The sequence below is a fragment of the Mytilus trossulus genome, chromosome 2 (assembly GCF_036588685.1).
Source record: "Mytilus trossulus isolate FHL-02 chromosome 2, PNRI_Mtr1.1.1.hap1, whole genome shotgun sequence".
Classification (NCBI taxonomy): Eukaryota; Metazoa; Mollusca; class Bivalvia; order Mytilida; family Mytilidae; genus Mytilus; species Mytilus trossulus.
This window is the reverse complement of record NC_086374.1, coordinates 25616941-25642008: the sequence shown is the minus strand read 5'-3', so window position 1 is coordinate 25642008 and position 25068 is coordinate 25616941. Positions and strand designations below refer to the sequence as shown.

General features: G+C 32.8%; 1 protein-coding gene across 2 annotated transcripts in view; it reads right to left on the bottom strand.

Moving 5' to 3' along the window:
• Window positions 1-18669, bottom strand: part of LOC134706837 (golgin subfamily A member 4-like) — a 32062-nt gene extending 13393 nt beyond the window's left edge. For both annotated transcript variants that reach the window (XM_063566147.1, XM_063566146.1), the window contains exons 1-12: window positions 18511-18669; window positions 14402-14620; window positions 11384-11650; window positions 10921-10968; window positions 9343-9498; window positions 8760-8900; window positions 8362-8502; window positions 7560-7794; window positions 7142-7320; window positions 6751-6870; window positions 5709-5888; window positions 20-4553 (exon numbers count right to left, since the gene is read on the bottom strand). In XM_063566147.1, coding sequence (XP_063422217.1) covers window positions 20-4553; window positions 5709-5888; window positions 6751-6870; window positions 7142-7320; window positions 7560-7794; window positions 8362-8502; window positions 8760-8900; window positions 9343-9498; window positions 10921-10968; window positions 11384-11650; window positions 14402-14620; window positions 18511-18591 — 6301 coding nt within the window. In that variant the 5' untranslated portion in view covers window positions 18592-18669. The remainder of the gene's footprint in view (window positions 1-19; window positions 4554-5708; window positions 5889-6750; window positions 6871-7141; window positions 7321-7559; window positions 7795-8361; window positions 8503-8759; window positions 8901-9342; window positions 9499-10920; window positions 10969-11383; window positions 11651-14401; window positions 14621-18510) is intronic.
• Window positions 18670-25068: the final 6399 nt, after the last annotated feature.

Sequence of the window (25068 nt, the reverse complement as noted above, 5' to 3'; positions counted from 1 at the left end):
TGCTGAAATATAACCTTACCTAAAGCATGAGAGAATGTTTTCTCAAATTCTTTCTCTTTGCCTACCATTGTCTTGTTGAACTCCTTGACCAGTTCTTTGATCTTGCCATTATGATCATTCTCTGTATCCTGTAACAACTCCTCGTAATGTTTCTTCATTTTCTCCAATTCCTCTTCCTGTTCCTTAACTAATGATTCACTATTTTCTTCTTTGTCTCGCTTAAAATCACTGAGTTCTTTTTCTATTTTATTTTTTTCCGATTTTAATTGTTTTAAATCAGACTGATATGATTCGGACAATTTAGCCAGTTTGGATTCCAGTTCTAGAATCTGTTTGTTTAGTTCCTCTTTATCATGTGACAGTTCCTCTACCTTTTGCTGTAGGTTTTTCATTTCTTGTGAATTTGATTCAGATTTTTGTTCTTGTTCCGTAACTAGTATGTCTTTAGATTTTTGTTCCGAGTCTAACATCTGTTGTAGATGTGACTTTTCACTTTCGTGCTGTTTTAATAGTTTATCTCTCTCTGATGATACTTCCTCTGACTGAAACTGTAATTTCTGACACTTTTCCTCAATGTCTGATATTTGTTTGGAATGTTGAGTGAGTAAAGATTCTTTTTCTATTTGCATCTGTTTTTTTACTTGTGAAATGTAACTTTCAGCTTTTTTCTTATACTCTGACACTTTAGAAGTACTATCCATGTCACATTTCTGTGTTAATTCCTCAATTTCTACTGAATACTTTTGTTTTAACTCACATAATTCACTTTCAAATTTCCCTTTCAAGATTGTTTCTAGTGACAACTTTTCATTCAATTCATTAATTTCAGCTTTATACTTGGCTTCCATAGTTTCAAGTTCTAAAGATTTATCCCTACTGAAGCTTTGAGTAAATGCTGACAAGTTTTCTTGATATGATGTTTCTGCTTCAGTTTTTTCTGATAGAGCTTTGTTCAATTCACTTTCTAAGTTTTTCACTTTAATATTAGAATTGTCTAACTGCTCTTTAATGTTTTCATAATCCTTTATTTGTCCAACTGAAGACTCCAATTTTTCTTGCATATTTTTAACTTCATTTTCCAAAGAATGCACATTTTGTTCTTCTTCACACAACAATTTCTGAAGTTCACTACATTGTTTTTCTCTTTCAGACACTTCCTTTTCTAAATTTGTTATCTTTAGGTGGCTATCTCCCACAGATTTCTGACAATTATCAGAAATTTCATTCAATTTAAGTTCAATGGCCTGGCAATTAGCTTTAACCTCCTGTAATCTTGTCTCTTTTTCATTAAAATCGCTTGTTAATTTTAGTATTGTATTTTCCTTCTCTGTAATTGTTTCCCCTTGTTCACGTAATTGTTTTTCTAAATCAACAATGGCCATTTGAGAAGATCCTGAATTTTCTTCTAATTGTAAAAGCTTGGTATTGGAATGTACAAGTTCAGCAGAAATTGAGTCTTTTTCCTCTTGTTCAGCACTTAATTTTTTTTCTAAGTCACTAATTCTGATTTTAGCTTTTTCTTCACGGTCACTAATTGCTTGAACAGATACAATTTCAGAAGCGAGTCTTTCTTCCAATATAGTCACTTTAGATTTTGAATCTGAGTTTTCAGTGTTAAATCTTTCCTGCTCTGAAGCTAATATAACATTAAATTCTTCCTTTTCAGCTTTTGCTTGATTTTGAAGGTCCTGAATTTTTATTTTGACTTTCTGTTTCAATTCATTGTTCCTAGTTTTCCACTGTTCATCAAGAGCAACAATCTCTGCTTTATGAACTTCTGTCTGCTCTAGTAATTTCTGTTCACCTTCCCGTACTTTTGACTGGAGAGAATTCTCCAGGTCTTCAGAAGTCATCTTTGCCTGTTTATCCATGTCTTCTAATTGTTTTTTCAGCATGTCTTTTTGTTCCTCAAAACTTTCAGTTTCTCTCTGTAGTTTAGAATTTAATTCTTCGATTTGAACTTCATAATTCTGGATACAATCAACTAACTTGGATTCTGCCTCATTGACCTTGGTATTTAACTGGGTCAAATTTGACTGTAGTTCAACATCATTGGCCGACATTTCAGCCAATCGTTTCTCATACTCTTCCTTTATAACTTGTAATTCTTTCTCTTTAGCCTCCTTTAAATTTTCACATTCAGATTTCATTTCCTCACACTTTGACTCCAGATCTTTTAACCTTTTGTCTTTTTCATTTAATGTTGAATTTAAGTTATCTATTTGTACCTGAAAACCATTACACTGTGTTTCTAACTCTTTAGCCATAGCATCCTTTTGAATAAGCTCTGACTCAATCTCCTTTACTTTTGACTCACACTCTGATTTCACCTTCTGACCGCTATTGTCTAATTCCTCTTCCAAGGATTTAATTCTATCATCTTTATTTTGGGTTTGATCATTCAATGCATGTAACATTTCTTCCATTGATCTATTAGCCTCTTCTAATTGACTAATTTTCTCTGATGACTGAGAAATAATATGATCTTTTTCCTGCTTTTCATGATCATGTTTTTCTGACACTGTAAACAAAGCAGTATTTAATTCTTCAATTTTAGCCTCTAATATTTTACATTTCTCTACATATTCTGCATTTGCCTGATCTCTATTTTGAAGTTCTTCATTGTATTTTTTGCACATGTTCTCCCTTTCATTTTCCAAAGTAAGTTTAGCATTACTCATTTCATTTACTTTTTGTTCCATTTCATCTTTGATAATCTTGATTTCATTTTCTTTATCCTCTGTATTTTTCTGCAGTTCATTATGAACCTTATTCAGTTTTTCCTCCCACTCCTGAGTCAGAGAAGTGATCTCTGTTTTATGTTGTTCTGAAAGGTCACTAAATTGTCGCTCTTTTTGTTCATTCATTGTCTTCATCACATCCTGTGTGCCCATATCTTTCTTAGTTAGTAACTCTGTGATGGCCTTTTCATGTTCCTGTTCCTTTTCTGCCATCTTTTCTTGATAACGCTCCTTAATTTTATTCATATTATCTTTATACTGACTTTGTAATTCCTCAAACCTCACTTTAAATCCCTCCTCCATGTTTTTCAAATTTGTATCTCCTTCACTAATTTTATCCTCTAGTTTTTTTATTCTGACATTAAACTTGTCTGTACTTAGATTTTTCTCTTTCTCATAATCTTGTTTCATTTTTTCTTTTTCTTCACTCTCAGTTTGAAGTTTAAGATTAGCTTGATCCAAGTTTTCCTTAAATTCTTTCAATCTTGTTTTGGCTTCATTACGTAATCTGTCAAATTTTTCTTTCATCTTACTAAGTTCTTCCTCTTTTTCTTTTATTTGTACTTCAAAAGTCTGGATTTGTGAATCATTACCTGTGAGTACATTCTGACTGGACTTTAATTCTTCACTTTTTTCTGCTAAGGCTTTTTCAATGTCACATATAATCACATCTTTCATTTCAAGGTCATGTGATAAAGCTGATATCTTATCTTCTAAGCTTGACTTCTCCTTTTTCAAATGTTCTTGATTTGAGTTAAATAATTCTTTTGTCTCATTGACCTTAACATTTAAATCTTCATTGACCTTCATACTATCATTCAAAGATGTTTCAAATGACCTAATTTTTTCTTCCAATGCCTGTTTCTCACATTCAACCTTTGTCAAAATGCCATCTACTTCCTGTAACCTCATTGCTTTAGAATCAAGTTCTATAACTCTTGAATTAGCATCAACAAGTTGTGATGTCAAGTCCTCTATTTCTTGATCACTTTTGTTTATTTGTAATGTCAGTGTTTTAATACTTTCCTCTGATGAAGCAGATATTGCTGACATGGTATTGCTATGATCTTGTAAAATTTCCTCCACTTTACGTTTCCATTCTATCTCACAAGCAACAGTTTCTTGTCGCATGGTGTCAATCTGTTTCACATGTTCATCAAGTTTCTCAGTCATGTTCTTGTTTTCTGATTCTAACTGTTCACATTTACTTTCTAATGACTGAATTTGACCTTTTATCAAATCTCTTTCCTCCTCACTTGAAATTTTGGCGACCTCAAATTGTTTTATTAAATTCTCAAGATCTTTTTGCAACTTTTCATTTTCTTCAGATTTGTTTTGAATGCATTTCATGGTCTCTTCTTTTTCTGATTCAAAATTAGTTTTCATCTGTTCAATATTGCTCTCTTTCTCTGCTAAGGTTGACTTTAATTGTTGTATGTTAGCACTAAGTTGTTCTGCCTGCTGACTACGTTCTTGTAACATCTGTTCTAGATTGGACTTCAGTGACTTTATTTGCTCTTTATAATAAGATTCCAGATCAGAACTGGATCCTTGCATTGATTCCTCATGTTTCCTAGTAAGATCTTCCAGCTGAGCGTTATGTTGTTCCATTATTTCACGTATCTGATCCTGTGCAGCTCGTAGAGATTCATGTTTCATGTTTTCAACCTCCTCTTTATGCTTTGACTGAATATTTGCATACTCAGTTGTGAACTTTTCCTGTTGCTCCTTCAGTTTTTGTTCAAATTCTACAATAGTAGCCCCATTCTGATCTTTCAAGGCTGATAAGGCACTCTCTAGTTCTGTTCTTTTCTGCAAAATGAAAAAAAAAATCTGTTTATTTTAGAAATTTTTTACCATGTTTTCCTCTATTTTGGTAATGCCAAATAGGAAAATCAAAATGCAAATCTTTTAAACTGATTGCAGTTCAATTTACCATGAAAATTGGCACATTTGTACAGTACAGAGACTTACTGTTACAAACAAACTTTTTTTGTTACTTCTGTTAACTTATCTTATATCAGAATTGGTTTTCCTTTAAAAACTGAGTATTGCTGTGTGTTTGTATACTCTAGAGGTAATCTGGAGGGTTGAGATCTAAAAAAAAAAACCAGGTTTAACCCTGTCACATTTTAGCACCTGTCCCAAGGCAGGAGGGTCTGGCCTTTGTTTGTCTTGAACTTTATTTTATCATTTTAGTTCATTTATAGTTTTCTGAAATGAGATTGATGTCCATTTTTACTGAACTAGTACACTTTTTTGTTGAGGGGCCAGTTGAAGCCCGACTCCAAGTGCAGGATTTTCTTGCTGTGTAGAAAAAACATTTGTGGATTATTTTTTTTTTATGCTCTTTAGTTGGGTTGTTGACTCTATGACACATTCACCTTCTCCTTTCTCAATTTTATTTTTTAGGTTCTATCCAATAAGATCATGTGTAATCAATAAATATCAGATGAGAAAAGAGGGTGAATGCTTCTCTTGAATTCACTTTCCTTCCCCATATATTTATTTATGGTGGCTCACATCTAAATATGACTGCTCCAGAAATGATCAAGTCAAAATCTTATTTAACAACTGAATAAATTGTATCTTTCCTTCTTCAAGTTTTTGTTTTGGAATATTTCTATATGGCCCAGTAGTTCCAGAGAAGATTTTTGTAACTTTAAGGATGATGTTTTAAAAAAGTTGAACTTTTCCTTGAGTGAACCCCCTTTGTTCTATTACTAGGATGGTTGAAGTATAGCCTTTTTGAGCTGATGTAGCATAATGCAAACATCAAACAATTCATCTATTGTAATGATAAGTTGCAAGATTTGTCAATTGACAGGATTGTCATAAATAACTCCTTAAAGAAAACCATGACCTTTTAGCATAGCTATTATCTGGTTTTCCAATACTCTAATGTCGCTCAGACAGAATTATTATCTACAGCAATGCCAGTATATCTAGTTCCCTCCTAATACTTACACTTGTCAATAAATTCACCTCCTCCTGCAACTGTTCTCTTAGTGTGTCCTGCTGTGACATTGCAGCCATTTTCTGAAGGTCACGTTCCTCGACTGCTAACTTCATTTCTTCATCTTTTTCTGATAATCTGTGATTTATTTCTTCCTCTAATTGACGAACTGCTATATCTTTCTCTTTTGTCTATTGAAAAGAAATACGTTTAATGAAATATATCACCACATGCAAGGTGAATCTATATGAAAAATACAAACAATATACAGCATACATTTATAACCTATGAATACATCATTTGCATTTTCACAAAAAAATCATCTTTAAATGTGCCATATAAAAATCCCAAATTGTGTACCATTTAAATCTTGTTTACAACAATAAATATGAAAATCTACAAAATTCAACTTTATAATTTCAGTTCCCAAATTTTTTTAATTGAAAACCACATCAATAAATATATATAGATTTTCATGACCTCTGTTGGTGACATAATTTTACACCAACAAAAATCGTCAAAATCAAAAGCTTAAATTTTGAATTGCTGAGAATGATTACAAATGGAAAATATATATCTTAAAGCTATGAAGAGCTAAAACTCAAACCTTACAGTAAGTAAACAAAGTCTTAACCTTAATATCCTTATTGTGGCAGATCATTTTTATAAATTCTTATAAACACTTTCTAAACTTTACTTCATGTTAATTGATATCTTACTTAGGTAAGAACATTTGCATTTAATAAAATAATCAGGTAAAAGTCAAAGAATAACATCTATGTGCAAGAAGTTTATGTCATTATTTAAAATTAATTCTACATGTTGAGCTATTTTATTATATAAGCTGCTGAAGCAAAGTATATCTAATGTCAATCTTCGTCAAATATAAATGTATGTGTATGTAAAGATCTGATTGTCATATATGACAGCCACTGCTCCCCCCTATCTTCCCTTCTCTCTCCTTCTCTTTCTCTGACCAGTTATTCTCTTCTCTCTCTCTCATTCACTGACCCTATTCCTTTCTTTAACTTATCTGTTACTACCTATACATACCAGAGTTTGAATGGTACTTGAATGTTGTTTCTCCATGTCATGTATTTGTTTCTCCCAGAACTGATCTCTCTCCTCTACTGTTTTCTGAACTTCTCCCTCTACTTTCTTATGTGTTTCTTCCTGTAATAATTACATTAGACTTAAAATAAACAATAAAGTAATAGAAATGAGTCAAAATACCAAACAATGCTTGCTGAAGAATACCATGCAAAATAAGGTTCCTTAAGACCATTTTCTCTATATATTCTATAGGTTAAAATACCCCTGTAATTATTTCATGTCTTATATTCATGAAATGTTCTTAACTAAAAGCAGAATTGTTCTTAGTTTAAAGATACTTTTTTAAAATTAAATCTTTCTACCTCTTGATTTGGTTATTTTTCTTTCATACCTGTAAGCATGTCACTGCAGCAGCCTTTGCCCTTGACAATTCCTGTATCAAGTTTTCTTTCTCCTCCTCAATAGTTTTCTCAGCTTGTTTTATTCTTTCTTCTGATTCAACTACAACCTGCTTCTTTTCATCTTTTAACCTCTTAATTATCTCCCTGGATTTCTCTAGTGTTTCTTGACCTAAAATATCACAAGAATAGACAGATAATGTCTGTTCATAAAAAAATACAGGTATAAAATCATTAAAATAAAAACATTAAATTAACATATTACATAAAACAAATATTGTAGGAAATAAGGAAATAAATTGTAGCTTCTAGTTTTGGGGTATTCTGTATTACATGACTGATAAATTTTCATTTTGAAACCATAAAGACAATTGGAATATACATTATTTGAGTATAATGATATAAACTTACTGGACTTTTCTAGTCTATCCACTTTATCTGTATTAGTTTTATTTTCCTCCTGGAGTAAGGCACACTGCTGTCTGATTTCCCTTAGTTCCTGGTCCTTGAGTTCCATTTCTTCATGCACCTGTTTCTTCACCTCAGCAATGGCAACCTCTCTATCCACCTCTAGTTGTTCTATAACTTTACGAGCTTCCTTCATCTGGTTCTGCAGTTTAATCATAGTGTCTGGTGCCGCAGATGACTGCACAAAAGCATAATATAAATACATTTATTCAATTTAAAAAATTATAAAGCACTGTGTTATATAAATCAAGATTCAATCTGAAATGCTTTTTCTTTACTGGCCATGGTTGCAATTTTTCAATGAAAGACTTTAAGATCGAGGATTTTCAATAGAATCATTTTGCTTTGGGTATAACAAGATAAAAACTTTGCTTCTCAGACAATAAGAAAACAAATTCAGAATTGCAAAGGTAACAAGTAATGCCCCTTTAGTGACAGTGAGTGGCATACAAACTATGTATTGCTGAACTATGAAAATGAAGTCAAAGAGAAGGGACATGTGACAGATGCAAACTTATTAACATAGTTAGTTAATCCTGGTCGTCTACCTTTAGAATATAAAGCTTTATACAAACAGTTTTCTGTAAGCCTCGGCCACAGCTATCAGATTGTCTCACTTTTTGCAATTTTCACCATAATGGAGAGAAAAATTAGGCACATAAGTATTTCATAGGAATGTTGAATCATTGTTACTGAAACTTCTATTCTTTTTTCACTGAGCTACAGAACTTTGTGGAAACTTTACCTTTAATTTCTCTAATTCTGCGTTTTTCTCTTGTAGCTGTTTGTTTATCTGTTCTTTTTCTGTTGTGATCTGTGTATATTTTTCTTTGTTGGTTTTGATGGTATCTTTACACCTGCTTAATAATCCCTCTAGTCTTTTCACCTGAAATTGACAAAGTACATCAGATTAAGAAATATGAAATGAAACTGAGAATGGAACCATGTAATGTGTCAAAAAGACAACAATCGGACCAAAGCTAATAAAACATCCAATGAGTCTTTAACTCAGTGGCAGGCTTCAGCTGGGTCCAAGCCAATTTCTCAACATAAGCAAATGGTCTTTGCTATTGTGATATCAAAATCAAATCATGAATTTGTCATTGATACTTCAAATAATTGCAGCAAGTATGAATTACAAACCTTTTCATTTAGAATTTTAATGTCATCAGTTTGTATGTCTGAGTTGTCTCCCTTCCCTACTTCCTTACTCTGGACTTTAGATTTAGTAACTTTGTTCTCCAGTTCTGGTGGAATCTCTTTACCTTCTCTTAGTAGGCGAATCTACAAATTAAAAAAGATTTTTTAATAAATTCTAACAGAAAACAATGACTGGTCTGAAAATTTATCAAAGACTTAAATGGCCAAGTCAAGTTTGCATAATTATACAAAACAGTTTGTTACCCATTTTATATGCTACAAGTTACCTCAACAGTAGGTTTTTTTCAGTTTTATGTCACATAGCTATAGGGATCAAAGTAAAACTCCCTAATTCTCATTTAAATTTGAACAATGTCGAACTGTGAACTGCAAATATTACTGTTAAACTGCAACTTTTTTTGGTTATTTTTACAGTAGATTTTTTATTATATTAATGAGAAGGTATTTTAGAATTTTTTTATTAGTTTATTTAGACATTCATTGTTATATTATATATATTTGGGTTTAGAAAAATTAGCTTTCATGATTTTATCTTTAATTTTTTAGAATGATCTAAATTGTATACCTGCATCTGAAACACTTTGATGTGCTCATCCTTTTCTTCCAACATAAGCCGATAGTTCTCTTCCAGATCTCTCTTAGCCATCATATCCAACTTAATCTGTTCTTTAAGTTCTGATATCCTCCGGAAAGCTTTGTCTTGAGTCATTGTTAGTGTGGTCTGAAAAAGTGATTTATATTTGTGAGTAAGCCTTAATTTTAAAACATCATTGTAGTAGGTTCTGGAATCAGTTATGAAACATACATTTTATAAATATGAAATAGTAGACCCTGAAGATCCAGGGATGCTGGTAAAGATATCCAGCTATAGCCTGCATGTAGAGTGGACCCCAGTTAACAAATTTATTTGTTTGTGTTTTGTCAATTAAGTGTAAAATCCACAGTTAAAAGTCAATTACTGAGGAGTCACGACTCCTCAAATATTTTATATAACATTGCCTTGATACATTTTTTTTAAACAGCTTTGCCCCAAAGTTGGTCAATTTTGATGCTTTTCGTCCTTCATCTGGACGCTGAAGATCCAGTGATGCTGGAGAAGATATCCAGCCTGCATGTAGAGTGGACTCCAGTTAAAAAATTGACCCAACAGTTGTTAGGTAGGAGTGAATCTGATCTTGGTCATTTGGACCAAAAATACGGAATTTCAAGATTTTTTTCTGATTTTTTACTTCAAATGGACCCAAACCAGAACAAGTTGTTCCCTATGCATATTTCAATGATAATTATGATCAGTAGTTATATGCCTGCTGGTTTGTACTATTCCTGCAAAAACTTTTAGGCCTCTGAACTTCCTGTGTCTCTTACACAGGAAGGAAGCCCACACCTCCCGAAAACTGAGTTTCATCGGATTTCAATTTTTCAGGTCCTTATTTGTGCTCAAAATGCAATTTAAACATAAGAAGCATGACTATAGCTAGCCTCGATTGACGGAACATGCATAACTTTCGAAAAAAGTATCATAAAGCGGACTTCTAAAAGTATGGAACGCCATTGGAGCCAATTACCGTGGTCTGGGTACACCCGTCATAAGACAGGTACCACATGGTAAGAGTTAATATATGTTTTCAGAATCAGAAATATAAATCAAATATAGATGTTACAAGGGTATTTATATCTATTAGTAATGTTTTCTATTTATTTTCCTCTTTATATAATAAGAAAAGTGATTCTTTCAATTTACAAGCAATTTTTGTTTTATATATGTATATAATTTTACCCCTTTTAAGCATGATAAGTGTAAAATTTCTATAATAGCTAGTTCAATCAAAGGTCATATGAACAATTCCTATTTAGTTTGAACTTGTCTATATTTTGCATGTTTTTAATAATGAAAATTCAGAAATTATTCATTACAATATTTTTATTATTGTAAAAAAATGCAACAGGATTTTAATCACAATAGATCAAACTCGCATTTTGAAATTTTTATATGAATTACACAGGATTATTCTCAATATTGCAAAAATAAAAATCACATTTAGCTTAAAATGACAAATTGCAATAATTAATGCATGCAATAATTTCTGAATATACAGTACATTTTTAACCCAATGTGGTGCAAATAGTTTGAGACAGTTTTTACCTTGATTTTCTCCCTTTCTTGAGCCAGGTCTTTGTAGGCAGCAGCTACCTGTCAAAATAGCAATATTTAAAATAAGAAATACATAAAGAATAGTCTAAGATATATTAAAGTTTTAAATCCAAGAGGCACAGACAGTCAATAAGGTTTCGCTAAAATGAAAAGATATGTTTACCAGTATGTAGTTGTGCATTTAAAATTTTTGTCCTTAAAAAAGTCTTTTTAGATGTCAGAATACAAAAAAAAAATATCTAATATCATTATTATATCAGTCAAAGAAGGTAAGTAGGGAACAGAAATAACTTTGTCATCAATTTAAACTTAGCACCTTCCTATACAATTTATTCCATCAAAATCAAAATTATTTTTCATGTCATGTTTTTAAAGGGGCAAATATGCATCAACTACAAAAAATGTATAACTCTTCAAAGCTAGTGGTGACTAGGGAATATTTCAGATATCATACCTCCATAAACTTAGACTTATATTTGTAGGCTCTTCGCTCAAATCTTTTAATCAGCATATATAAATCCTCTTTACTGTAAGAATCAAAGTTAGATGCAGATTCATCTATTTCACTCTCCACATCTGATGGTAATTGGTAATGGTGAGTTCCAAATGTGGAATTGTTGAAGAAAGAACTGTCACTGGTAACAGAACTGATTGATGAAGCTCTAGATCTAGATGCTCTAGGTGTGTCATCCCCTGGTAAATTGGATAAGGCTGATGCAAACTATAAAGTCAAATCAAAATAGATTTATTTACATTTCCGTTCAATGGGCAATACAATTCGTCTATTCGTCTAGGTTTCATTTTTATAAGACAAAAATTTTGGTTATTTAAGATAGAACATCATTGGAAATAGTCTTATAAAATATAAAGGGTTACGTCATTGAACCTGATGAAAAAGAGGGGTTACTAGTGTGGTTGTTTTTTTTATTGGTGCAAGGTGACTTTGGAATCTAAAATGGTCGAAATGTCCACTCAAATAAACCAAACACATTGTCAATTTTCCAAAACAATTCAGAAACTTGACTTCCTCTCTCTATCTGAACTAATTAAAATTTATATTACTGAAAATGAAAAAGCATGAAAAAGTTACTCTAGACTCTGGATACTAGACAGAGGTTTAATTTTAATTTTGCAATTCAAAATGCACTGAAAATGGTTGGGGTTTTTTTGTAAAAGGATGTAATATACATTTAGCTATGACAGCATGCCTTCACATGAGTATTTAAGAAGAATGCTTTCATCAAATAGTAAACTTGGTATGTCCCTGTCTGAATCAGATACAACCAGATGCTCCGCAGGGCGTAGCTTTATACGACCACAGAGGTTGAACCCTGAATGGTTGGGGCAAGTATGGACACAACATTCAAGCTGGATTCAGCTCTAAATTTGGATAGTGATTAAATAGTTGACACAGCATAGGTCTCTGACACAGATTGAATGTGTTCTAATGAACTTAAAATTTTTGTTTTCTCTTAGAGCAATTCACTATGCTGTTGAATATTAATCCTCTCAAAAAAATGTCTGATGAAATTTTCTTTTTATTTATGAAATTTCAAATGAGAAAATTGAACCCAATTTTTTTAATCACATCCTTCTTTCCCTTATTCCAAAACTAATCTCAATTAAAATTTCTAATGGAGTTTGCAACAATAACTACTCATTTAAATACATCATAAAATATTAAGATGTAAAAAAAATGCTTGTTATCACTGAATGGTAAAGATTATTTTAATTTATCAGTTGGTAGTAAAAAGTGAACATACATTGTATATTGTATATAACAAAGATTTAAGTTGATTCTGGACAAAGAAAGATAACCCCAATTAAAAAAAAATCTTGCTATTGCACAATATTTTGCTATTAGATATTTCTTGCTTACTATTCTGGACAAAGAAAGATAACTCTAATTTAAAAAAAATTTGCTATTTCACAATATTGTGCAATTAGATATTTCTTGACATTGTGCAAAACTTTGCAATTGAAAAGACTTGCTATTGCACAATACTTAATATAATAATTTTAGATCCTGATTTGGACCAACTTGAAAACTGGGCCCATAATCAAAAATCTAAGTACATGTTTGGATTCAGCATATCAAAGAACCCCAAGATTTCAATTTTTGTTAAAATCAAACTAAGTTTAATTTTGGACCCTTTGGACTTTAATGTAGACCAATTTGAAAACATGACCAAAAATGAAGAATCTACATACACAGTTAGATTTGGCATATCAAAGAACCCCATTTATTCAATTTTTGATGAAATCAAACAAAGTTTAATTTTGGACCCCGATTTGGACCAACTTAAAAAATGGGCCAATAATCAAGAATCTAAGTACATTTTTAGATTCAGCATATCAAAGAACCCAACCAATTCATTTTTTGTCAAAATCAAACTAAGTTTAATTTTGGACCCTTTGGACCTTAATGTAGACCAATAAGAAAACGGGACCAAAAGTTAAGAATCTACATACACAGTTAGATTCGGCATATCAAAGAACCCTGATTATTCAATTTTGATGAAATCAAACAAAGTTTAATTTTGGACCCTTTGGGCCCCTTATTCCTAAACTGTTAGGACCAAAACTACCAAAATCAATACCAACCTTCCTTTTATGGTCATAAACCTTGTGTTTAAATTTCATAGATTTCTATTTACTTATACGGACGTTATGGTGCGAAAACCAAGAAAAATGCTTATTTGGGTCCCTTTTTGGCCCCTAATTCCTAAACTGTTGGGACCTAAACTCCCAAAATCAATACCAACCTTCCTTTTGTGGTCATAAACATTGTGTTCAAATTTCATTGATTTCTATTTACTTAAACAAAAGTTATTGTGCGAAAACCAAGAATAATGCTTATTTAGGCCCTTTTTTGGCCCCTAATTCCTAAACTTTTGAAACCAAAACTCCCAAAATCAATCCCAACCTTTCTTTTGTGGTCATAAACCTTGTGTCAAAATTTCATAGATTTCTATTAACATTAACTAATTAAGTTATAGTGCGAAAACCAAGAAAATGCTTATTTGGGCCCTTTTTGGCCCCTACTTCCTAAAATGTTGGGACCAAAACTCCCAAAATCAATACCAACCTTCCTTTTGTGGTCATAAACCTTGTGTTAAAATTTCATAGATTTCTATTCACTTTTACTAAAGTTAGAATGCGAAAACTAAAAGTATTTGGACGACGACGACGACAACGCAGACGACGACGCCAACGTGATAGCAATATACGACGAAAAAAAATTCAAATTTTGCGGTCGTATAAAAAACTAATACCCCAGTTTCAATGGAATAAGACAGCACAGTTTTCATATATGCAATACAAATATTTATCTGAAGATACATGTATCACAATGCCCTTTTTAAGTATTCAGGCCATAATTACATGAGATAATATTTACATTTGCATTGTTTGGTTCAAACTTATAAAATGTAAAATCTTAATCACTTATTTTTTTTACTTCATTATTTACATCAGTTGTATTGTTAGGGGTTCCTTCATCCTGTAGTGGTACATCCACAAGCTGACCTACAGCTGGACTGGCAGACTGGTCCCCTAACTTTTTTGGTGTACTCTCTGCCTGTGGAATACCAAAATCTTGTCCATCACCTTTACCAGTCTGAGGACTTCCTTGTTTTCCATTCTGTTTTGATGTTTCTTGCTTTGGACTTTCAGTTGCACTTGAATCATTCTATAAACAATTTGTAAAAGTTAGTATATATATACACATGTACATGTATACATTTATATGAATCTATTAGAAGTTAGAACAGAGGTACATGTAGTAAGTAGTGTACCCTGTATACTTTGTATGTTACTGTAAATTCTGTTTACATCATGTCCTGTCTTAACTTTATTTTTTAAGACATTTTAGTTACCAAATTTAAAGACCATACAAGTTAAAACATGCAAGACATTTGACATAAAACATGTGGATTCATGCTGGAATTTTGCTGCATCAAATAGATTTACTTTTGATAAACATATATTTAAATAATATAATTTCTCAGAGTTTGCGAAAACTTTTGTTGACCCATCCCATCATGGGATTAACAAAGCAAGATTATTTGTCAGTCCTACAAAATTTTAGGCAGTCCTACAAATCTGTCAATTTTATCATGAAATAAAATTACTAACATATTTTATGGAAAAATAACTTTATTAATATTAGTTACATTCTTTACACCCACAGGCAAATTAACAATGAAGGACCAGTTCAGGTCGTCTGATTGTTCTTATTTAGAGTCATCTGAATCACTTTCTCTGTTGTATTTGTTGGCTTCATTGAAGGATTGAATCGCCAATTGTTTGCCATGGACGGCTCAATGAACAAATTTAGTAGGCCACATGTAGATAGCTGCTTTTGTTTGATTATAATAAATTTGGAAACCAGTCCAAGAAATTGGCAGCAGGTAGATCTGACGATCGATTTCAAACACGCATCTAATAACTGATGTAAATCAAAGAGCAGATTACTCTGAGGGATATGATTGCCATTGTTTTCATTGACATATACATGAAGCTGGATATTATTTTCAAAACTAATTCAACTGCACATGTAAAATGTAATTTACGTAATCTGAATAGTTACAAAATAGCCAATCTTGGATACAAGTGTATGAACAATGTACTCGTGTTTTATTTCTGTAAAATCAATTCCAAGTTTACTTTCCACAGCAGTCACTGAGACTCAGAGTGAGAGAAGGTATTTTTTCATATCTTTATCACTTCCTACGTTAATTCTAGGAGGAACTCCATTCCTAACTCTTTAAATTTATATTTTGCTTTGGGTCAGTGCATGTGGGCATGACTCCTTTCCATACACATTCCTCTGTATAAATTGCGATCGTTTTAAATATAATACGAGGTTTATTGATAGAACAAGTTAATTTTTCTCGACGTGTTGTATCGTATTTGATTCAGAATTGATGGAAGTTTCGGCTGAAGGGGTGTTGTAGATACACCTTTACGAAGTGGACTACCTTCATTTTAATTTAAATAATGCATAAGATTTAAAGTTATGCAACAACAATAACCCTCAATAGCAGACATACATAGAAAGGATCCCATGAGTTTCAAATTAATCAATGGAGTAGGGAATCCAAAGCAACCATTCAATCTGATACCCTTTGAAGTCAAAGAACGAGCATAATTATCTAAGCAAACCCTAGAGCAAGAATGTATATTAAATGTCAATTAGACGACCTAGATGGTTCTCTATCTATTTCTTTATGAAAGTACAATATCAAATATCAGTTTCATAGCAGTGACATACACATATAAGTCAGGGGAAATATCAAACATGTTTTTTTATGTTGTGATGTAATGCATGAATGCTAATGTTTGAGAAAAAGGGACAAGGTTTGGTACCGTACATTTACCTATAATGGTTTTCTTTTTTTAAATTATTATTTGGATGGAGAGTTGTCTGATTGGCACTCACACCACATCTTCCTATATCTATGAAGATTATGAAAAGAACATTATAGGAAAGTTGTTTAAGTTCAATCCCTTTGTTTGTTTTTACCTTTTAAAGCAAGACAATCATAAGAATCTGTGATGTTCCTTAATGTTTAGAATAAAACGGTTGCAGTGAGGGCATGGCCCTGAGCCAATGGTACATGTATAAGTCATATTGCTTGAAAGCCATAGCATCCCAAAAAGTGCAGAAATATGCACTACAAAGATTGTTTATACATCGGTCATAAGGACTGGCACTAGCTTTCAAAATAATGGTCTGAGTCTCATTTTAACCGAAAGGATCAAAGATTTTCGCGAACTCTGATTTCTTGTCATTTGCAAGTAAACCCATGTTTAGAAATAATTAAAATATATCTAAAATGTAATAAACATTGAAACTAATTGAAGCAATCATGGACTACCGGGAACAACAGATTATGACACCTGTTGTAACCGTTGATAAGCTTGGGGTCAAAAATAAAGTTATACACTTGTTGCAGGGTAAAATTTCATATAAATGATCATAAAACAATAAAAAAAAAAAATAATCAATCTACAAAAAGGCAAAGCACAATTGAAAACTGAAACAGGCACAGGGCTGCAAGTAGGAAAAGGCAGGCAGGCAGACCTTCCTGGGGCCCTTCCCTAAACACTAGGAAAATCACTGTCCCGGTAAAAACGGTCTAGCTGGAACACTGCTTTCCTTATGGAACATAATGTCATTATTGGCATTAATGACAACAATGATATACCAAAACTTGTCTCAAAAGGGGGTCTGATTGGGGGTTCAGATCCCAGATCCTGCTTAGTATTTTGTAAGATTTATGTATCCCGCTTACACTAAGTGCGTAAGCAATTCTTATTTTTTGGTAAATTCCTGTTTCATTTCTCGTTTTCATGGCACAGTAATTTGACTTTCATGTGTCCCTCTTACTTAAAATCCGCAAAGCAGCTTCACGCTTAGACCCCAATGAGACCCAGTCAAGAAAAAGCAACACAAGTCATAACAAAAAATGAAAAGAATTTACAGATTCAGTCTTCATGCCGAGTGGCAGCCCAGGCTGATACAAGAGGCTGTCACAACGACAGCAAACCGGATTTATTAGCATTTATTTGTGTCCTGGCAATATCACATGAACCATTACTGATGATTGGTGAAAGTGAAAATCGTCAATATCAAATTTGACCTCTATATTGTCATCAGTATCAACATATTAAAATTTGAAAAGCTTAGATTGAATGGTTCATGAGTAAATGCAACAACGTGAATGGAAACCACATTTTATGATCTTTCAAGAACCATAACTCAAAATTGTCATTATTGAACTTGATCTCTATTTTGTTATCAGTAACAACATATTAAAATTTGAAGAGCATAGGTTGAATGGTTCATGAGAAAATGCACGGACACGACTGGAAACACCATTTTTCAATCTTTCAAGAATCATAACTCCTGAACGGTAAAAGTCAAAATCGTCATTATTGAACTTGACCTCCATTTAGTCATCAGTAACAACATATTAAAATTTGGGAAGCTTTGGTAGAACAGTTCATGCGTAAATGCACAGACACGACTGGAAACGCCATTTTAAGATCTTTCAAGAACCATAACTCCTGAACGGTAAAAGTCAAAATCGCCATTATTGAACTTGACATTCATTTAGTTGTCAGTAACAACATATTAAAATTTTAAAAGCTTTGGTTGAACGGTTCATGAGTTAATGCATGGACAATGTTTGATTGCAGCCCGCCAGACCGACCGCCCGCCCACCTGCCGAGCATCCCCAAATCAATAACCGACATTTTTGTCACAAAAATCCGGTTAAAAATTGCTCTCCGGACTGTTAAAATCAGACCTACAGGCGAACAGAATCTAACTAAAAATTTTCAAAAATTGAGCTGCAGGTTCAGTGTGCAGACTGCAGACTATGAAATAAATGAGAATTTCTGTGAGCAATATCTGAATTAGAAAAGATGTTATATTTTTCATTTTTCTCCTGATACAATATTGGGATGATTATTTTGATAAAAGGTACAATGTATGTATTTTCAAGGGAGACAATTTCAAGATTTGTGATGGAACCGGATGCTGCAGAACATATATATGCAGATAAAAAATACCTTTGTCACAGCACTTAGTGCTCCTTTTAACGGTGTTTGTGCAACCCCCTGTTCAAGTTTCTTTTTGAGATTTTTAAACATCACTAAAGGTGACTAATTAGCTATAGGTAGTCTGTTTCTTTTTTCATAACAAATCTTTTCGCCGTCATGCGCACCTTTGACACGGACACGTTTCAAATCTCGATCTTGTGAATGCTTGTAATACAAAAAACAAAAAACAAGAGGTCTACATTAGTTTCTAATATGACACATTGTAAACAAAGCCGTGTTCTAATGAGCATAAAAAATATGTTTGGCACATGCGCACGAACTTACTGTGTATATAAACGTTATTTCCATCGTTATCCTTTCAAATATTTACATTTAAGCAGCTAACAAACTTTTATTATATATTTTTATAACTTGAACAACATATATTTACCCTGCTCGTGGTTTTTAAACTTATCAAATATGTATTGCACAGACTCCTCGGGGAGGAAACGGGACAAGCCAAACGTTTTTACGGTATTTTCTTACCGGCTTCGACCTATGAAAATACTGCATTTGTCCTACTTAGAATCGAAATAATTCCTTCATGTCATGCCGATCTATGCTCATTTTAACATGGGTGTAGGCATTATATTTGACCACATTTTACACCTCGCTAACGCTCAGTGTAAACTATCGACAAATATAATGCCTACCCATGTTAAAATGAGCATAGAGCATGACATGAAGGAATTATTTCTTAATTTGGATGTTTTTATTCTAGTCGAGTTCGTACGAGGTGTCGAGAAGGTGTATTGATTGATCCGGTCTCCCTGTTGTATTCCACACGCGGAAAATTATTATTAATAGAATACTATTATTGTAAGATTATATTGACAACATCAAATTTACTGAGTACAAACTAAACATGGAAAGGTGACTGAATATAGTAAAAAGGCATTAAAGAGGGTTTGGATCGGGTTAAATGATTAAAGAATATTGCCCTTAAAAAATGAAGATTAGAGAATAACGGGCAAAAAATTGAAGATTAGAGAAAAAAGGGGTTAATAATTTTTTTAAGATTAGAGAAAAAAGGGGTTATTTTTTTAAAGATTAGAGAAAATAGGGGTGAAAATTAAATGCTTACAGAATAACAGACCCCCCCCCCCCCCAATCCAGACCCTCATTAAAGCTGCCATGCAGATATAAAAAAAAAATAAAAAAATGTTTGTTTGTTCAATCAAATAATTCGCATTAAGCAGACAATTTGGTTCAATTTTGTCAACACAGGTAAAGAAACATCGCTGATAAATTAATCACTTGCAAGAGAAAAATTCGACCTCATTGAATTCGTATGCATCATTATGTCTCTTCAATTTTACACCTTAGCTCAATAGCTGGACCACCCATGGGTCTTCAATTAAGCGAGAAATTCCTGCACCCGGAGGCGTAGTTCAGCTGGCATCTAAACAAAAATGTATACTAGTTCAGTTATACTATGCTCCGAACTATACACAAGAAACTAAAATTTAAAATCGCACAAGACTAACAAAGACCAGAGGCTCCTGACTTGGGACAGGCGCAACAATGCGGGCTGGGTTTAACTTTTTTTTTTTTAATTTTAATCCTCCCTATATACCTCTAGGTAATGTAGAAAAAGCAAACGCACAATAGTACGCGCAGTCATTCAAAACTCAGTTAAAAAAGTCCGAGTCCGATGTCTGAACCATAAAAGAAAAATATATACATAATTTGAGCAATCGTGTATTTCAAACATTTAATAATGAATACTCTAGATCAGTATCTTGTTATTCACTAAAAGTGTGACTGTCTTACACTTGCTTCAGATCTCATATCTATATCTCTTGTTATAATGTTTGGTTTCATTTTCATTTCAATGTTTTTCATGACCACCCATTGTTTGTTTGTTGGATATGAAGAATGACAATTCTAGCCGGGAAACTTTGGTTTGATGTCTTTGTTTTTGCAGATTTTAAAGAATGTTTTCTAAGTTTTACACGCGGTTGTCTAAGTATTACACGGCTATCATTCGGTTTATCGAGAGAAAAGATCGTGGAAGAATACCTAACGGTGGTCAAGCATTGCGATTGAATCGTGAAAGATTTGCCGGTACCGGTTCGTGAATACCGGTAATTAAATGTAAATTCTACTTATAAATTTGTGAAACAAATCGCAAAATTTTCAAAAACGAGGAACAAACCAGACATTTTTTTTTATCAAAATGATTAAATTTTCTCAACAATTCTGTGCAATAAGACAAAGAAAAATAAGCAGTACTTTATGAGAAAACACAAAAGGCGCAATACATGTATATGTGATTCATTTAAAAAAAAATCGCTTTTTGTACCTAAAATGGTCAAAATCCAATATACCATGAAACTTAATCTTTGGTGTGGTCGATAGTACAGTGAAATAACAGTATGATATTCCCTTGAAACCGTTCATTTGTTAAAGAAACCTAGAATTTTATTGATTTTTTGCTCATCTGGGCCAAAGGGCCAAGTGAGCTTTTCTCGTCACTTGTCGTTCGTCGTCGTTAACTTTTACAAAAATATTCTCCTCTGAAATAATTGGGCCAAATTAAACCAAACTTGGCCACACTCATCATTGGGGTATCTAGTTTAAAAAATGTGTCCAGTGACCTGGCTAACCAACCAAACAAGAAGGCCGCCATGGCTAAAATAGAACATAGGGGTAAAATGCAGTTTTTGGCTTATATTTCAACAATCTAATTAAAATTAAATCCTGTTCTGATATGTCGCGCACCTTGATGCGCGACATATCAGAACAGATGCAATTAAAGGATTTAATTTTAATTAGATTGATATTTCAAAAACCAAAGCATTTAGAGCAAATCTGACATGGGGTAAAATTGTTTATCAGGTCAAGATCTATCTGCCCTGAAATTTTCATATGATTCGGACAATCCGTTGTTATGTTTCTGCCCCTGAATTAGTAATTGTAAGGACATTTTGTCGTTTTTTGTTATTATCTAGAATATTATTATGGATAGAGATAAACTGTTAACAGCAATAATGTCTATATATGAATAATAAAATTAACGGTACCAATTTTCTTGCACCAGATGCGCATTTCGACAATACATGTCTCTTCAGTGATGCTCGTGGCCAAAATATTTGAAATCCAAAGCTTATATGAAAGATGACCTGAGATGTGTCATTGACTGCATTTTCTTTCTCTGCAGTTGATACAATTCGAAATGGGATAGTGTACGTATCTTTTATTATGCTTGTTAAGCGAACTGATCAAATTCATTTGAGCCAAAAACGTATTCTTTTGCGTCAATAATACCTTTGGACAACTTAATTTAGAAAACTACAGGTTTAATTTGCGCCAATAAAACTAACATACAATAGGTACAGACAAAGCTCTTACCTGTATAATATTTGGTTTAAAAGACAGGTAAAATGTCTCAGGAATTATAAGTTCTCCACATATTTGGCCTGATTGTCTGTTAGAATAGTTTAAATATATAATTACAATTTTGTTTTTTAGCTCACCGGGCCCGAAGGGCCAAGTGAGCTTTTCTCATCACTTGGCGTCTGTCGTCCGTCGTCCGTCGTCCGGCGTTAACTTTTACAAAAATCTTCTCCTCTGAAACTACTGGGTCAAATTTAACCAAACTTGGCCACAATCATCATTGATGTATATACTTTAAAATGTGTGTTTTTTTTTACCCGGCCAACCAACCAAGATGGCCGCCATGGCTAAAAATAGAACATAGGGGTAAAATGCAGTTTTTGGCTTATAACTCAAAAACCAAAGCATTTAGAGCAAATCTGACATGGGGCAAAATTGTTTATCAGGTCAAGATCTATCTGCCCTCAAATTTTCAGATGAATCAGACAACCCATTGTTGGGTTGCTGCCCCTAAATTGGTAATTTTAAGGAAATTTTACTGTTTTTGGTTATTATCTTGAATATTATTATAGATGGAGATAAACTGTAAACAGCAATAATGTTCAGCAAAGTAAGATTTACAAATAAGTCAACATGACCGAAATGGTCAGTTGATCCCTTTAGGAGTTATTGCCCTTTATAGTCAATTTTTAACAATTTTTTAAAAATCTTTGTAGACTGTAAGAAAAATCTTCTCCTCTGAAACTACTGGGCCAAATTTATCCAAACTTGGCCACAATCATCTTTGGGGATTATCTAGTTAAAGTGTCCGGTGACCCGGCCATCCAACCAAGATGGCCGTCATGGCTAAAAATATAACATAGGGGTAAAATGCAGTTTGGTCTTATAACTCAAAACCAAAGCATTTAGAGCAAATCTGTTTTATCAAATTGTTTATCAGGTCAAGATTTATCTGCCCTAAAATTTTCAGATGAATCAGACAACCTGTTGTTGGGTTGCTGCCCCTAAATTTGTCATTTTAAGGAAATTTTACTCTTTTTGGTTATTATCTCGAATATTATTATAGATAAACTGTAAACAGCAATAATATTCAGAAAAGTAAAATTTACAAATAAGTCAACATGACCGAAATGGTCAGTTGACCCCTTTAGGAGTAATTGCCCTTTTTAGTCAATTTTTAACCATTTTTCGTAAATCTTCGTAATCTGTTACAAAAATCTTCTCCTCTGAACCTACTTGGCCAAAGTTAATCCAAACTTGGCCACAATCATCTTTTGGGTTTCTAGTTTAAAAAATGTGTCGAGTGACCCGGTCATCAAACGAAGATGGCCGCCATGGCTAAAAGTAGAACATAGGGGTAAAATGCAGTTTTTGGCTAGATTTACAAATAAGTCCAGATGACTGAAATCTTCAATTGACCCCTTAAGGAGTTATTGTCCTTTATAGTCAATTTTTAACATTTTTTTTATAAAATTTGTAAAATTTCAATAACATTTTCCACTGAAACTGCTGGTCCAAGTTCATTATAGATAGAGATAATTGTAAGCAGCAAGAATGTTCAGTAAAGAAAGATGTACAAACACATCATCATCACCAAAAACACAATTTTGTCATGAATCCCTTAAGGAGTTATTGCCCCTTATAGTCAATTTTTAACAATTTTCATAAAATTTGTAAATTTTTACTTACATTTTCCACTGAAACTACTGGGCCAAGATAGAGATAATTGTAAGCAGCAAGAATGTTCAGTAAAGTGAGATGTACAAACACATCATCATCACCAAAAACACAATTTTGTCATGAATCCATCTGCTTCCTTTGTTTAATATTCACATATACCAAGGTGAGCGACACAGGCTCTTTATAGCCTCTAGTTTATATAAACAAGTTTAAAAGTATACAAAGACAATCAAAAAGAACACTATAACACGTTACTAAGATGACAAACAAAGGCAGTGCCTAAAATCTATACTTCAAGACCATCGTGTATCATTTGTGAATTAATACTGAATATTTTTCAACAAGATGTTGGTATCTTTGACACAACCCTGCTGCATCAACTCTCCGTGCTCAAGTCGTGATTGTCGACGTTCTACAAAGTCTCAGCTATTAGAATTACCAAATGAGTTGGGAAATGTATATATATATCTCATAAGTAGGAGTAGTTGGTATATACATACATTGCTGCTATTAAAGGTGGGAAAATCTATTATTTCAAAACCATGCAAAATTGCCATGTGTGTCATATAGTCTGGTACTGGTACTGATATGCGCGCTTATGTCAAATTCATGCGAGGTATAGCCGGGCCTAAAAAGGAGACGGAGAGGCCGTGTCTGATGTTTCTTTCATTTCTACTTCTTGAGGATATTTTATTTTAGGAACCAAATTAGAAAAGTTTGGATTGTTAATAGAAAGAACAGCATCATTCAATATATCTGAATGTGAACATGATTAGTTGAGCTGGCCGATTTTCAAGATCTTTTGGTTTTTGAAAAGAGTCTAAATAAAAATGTTATTAATTATAAACTCTAACAGATCCCTTGTCACTCGGAGTTGCATGTTTTACCTTTATGCGCACTATTAACAACATATGTCGTATTTTTCAACATCTCATTTGATAAATAAATAACTTGTATAATATCTTATGTTAGGCTTTTTCCTATTGAAATTAAACTGTAATTAGTTATCAATATTCATACAATAACTTTAGGAACATACTTTTCCGAGATACAATTTAGACTGGCCATGCCGAGACATAAGATTTGGTATAATTAAAACGTTTAAACCCGGTGCAACTGTTTGCACCTGTCATAAGTCAGGAATTTGATGTTTAGTAGTTTTCTTTTGTTGATGAGGTTCATAAGTGTTTCTCGTTTCTCGTTTTTTTTTCATATAGATTAGACCTGAGACTACTATTATAGCACATCTCAGATTAGACCGTTGTGTTTTCCGTTTGAATTTATGTGACCCTTTATAGCTTGCTGTGCGGTGTGAGCCAATGCTCCGTGATGAAGACAGTATACCTATATAATTATTTGCTTACATAAAAATTGTGACTTGAATGGAGAGTTGTCTCATTGGCACTCATACCAAATCTTCTTATAATATAAGATATTATCTATTTACTGCGAGTTGCGAACCTGTTAAATACTTTTGATTATGATCTGAAACAAAAAACTTTATTTGAA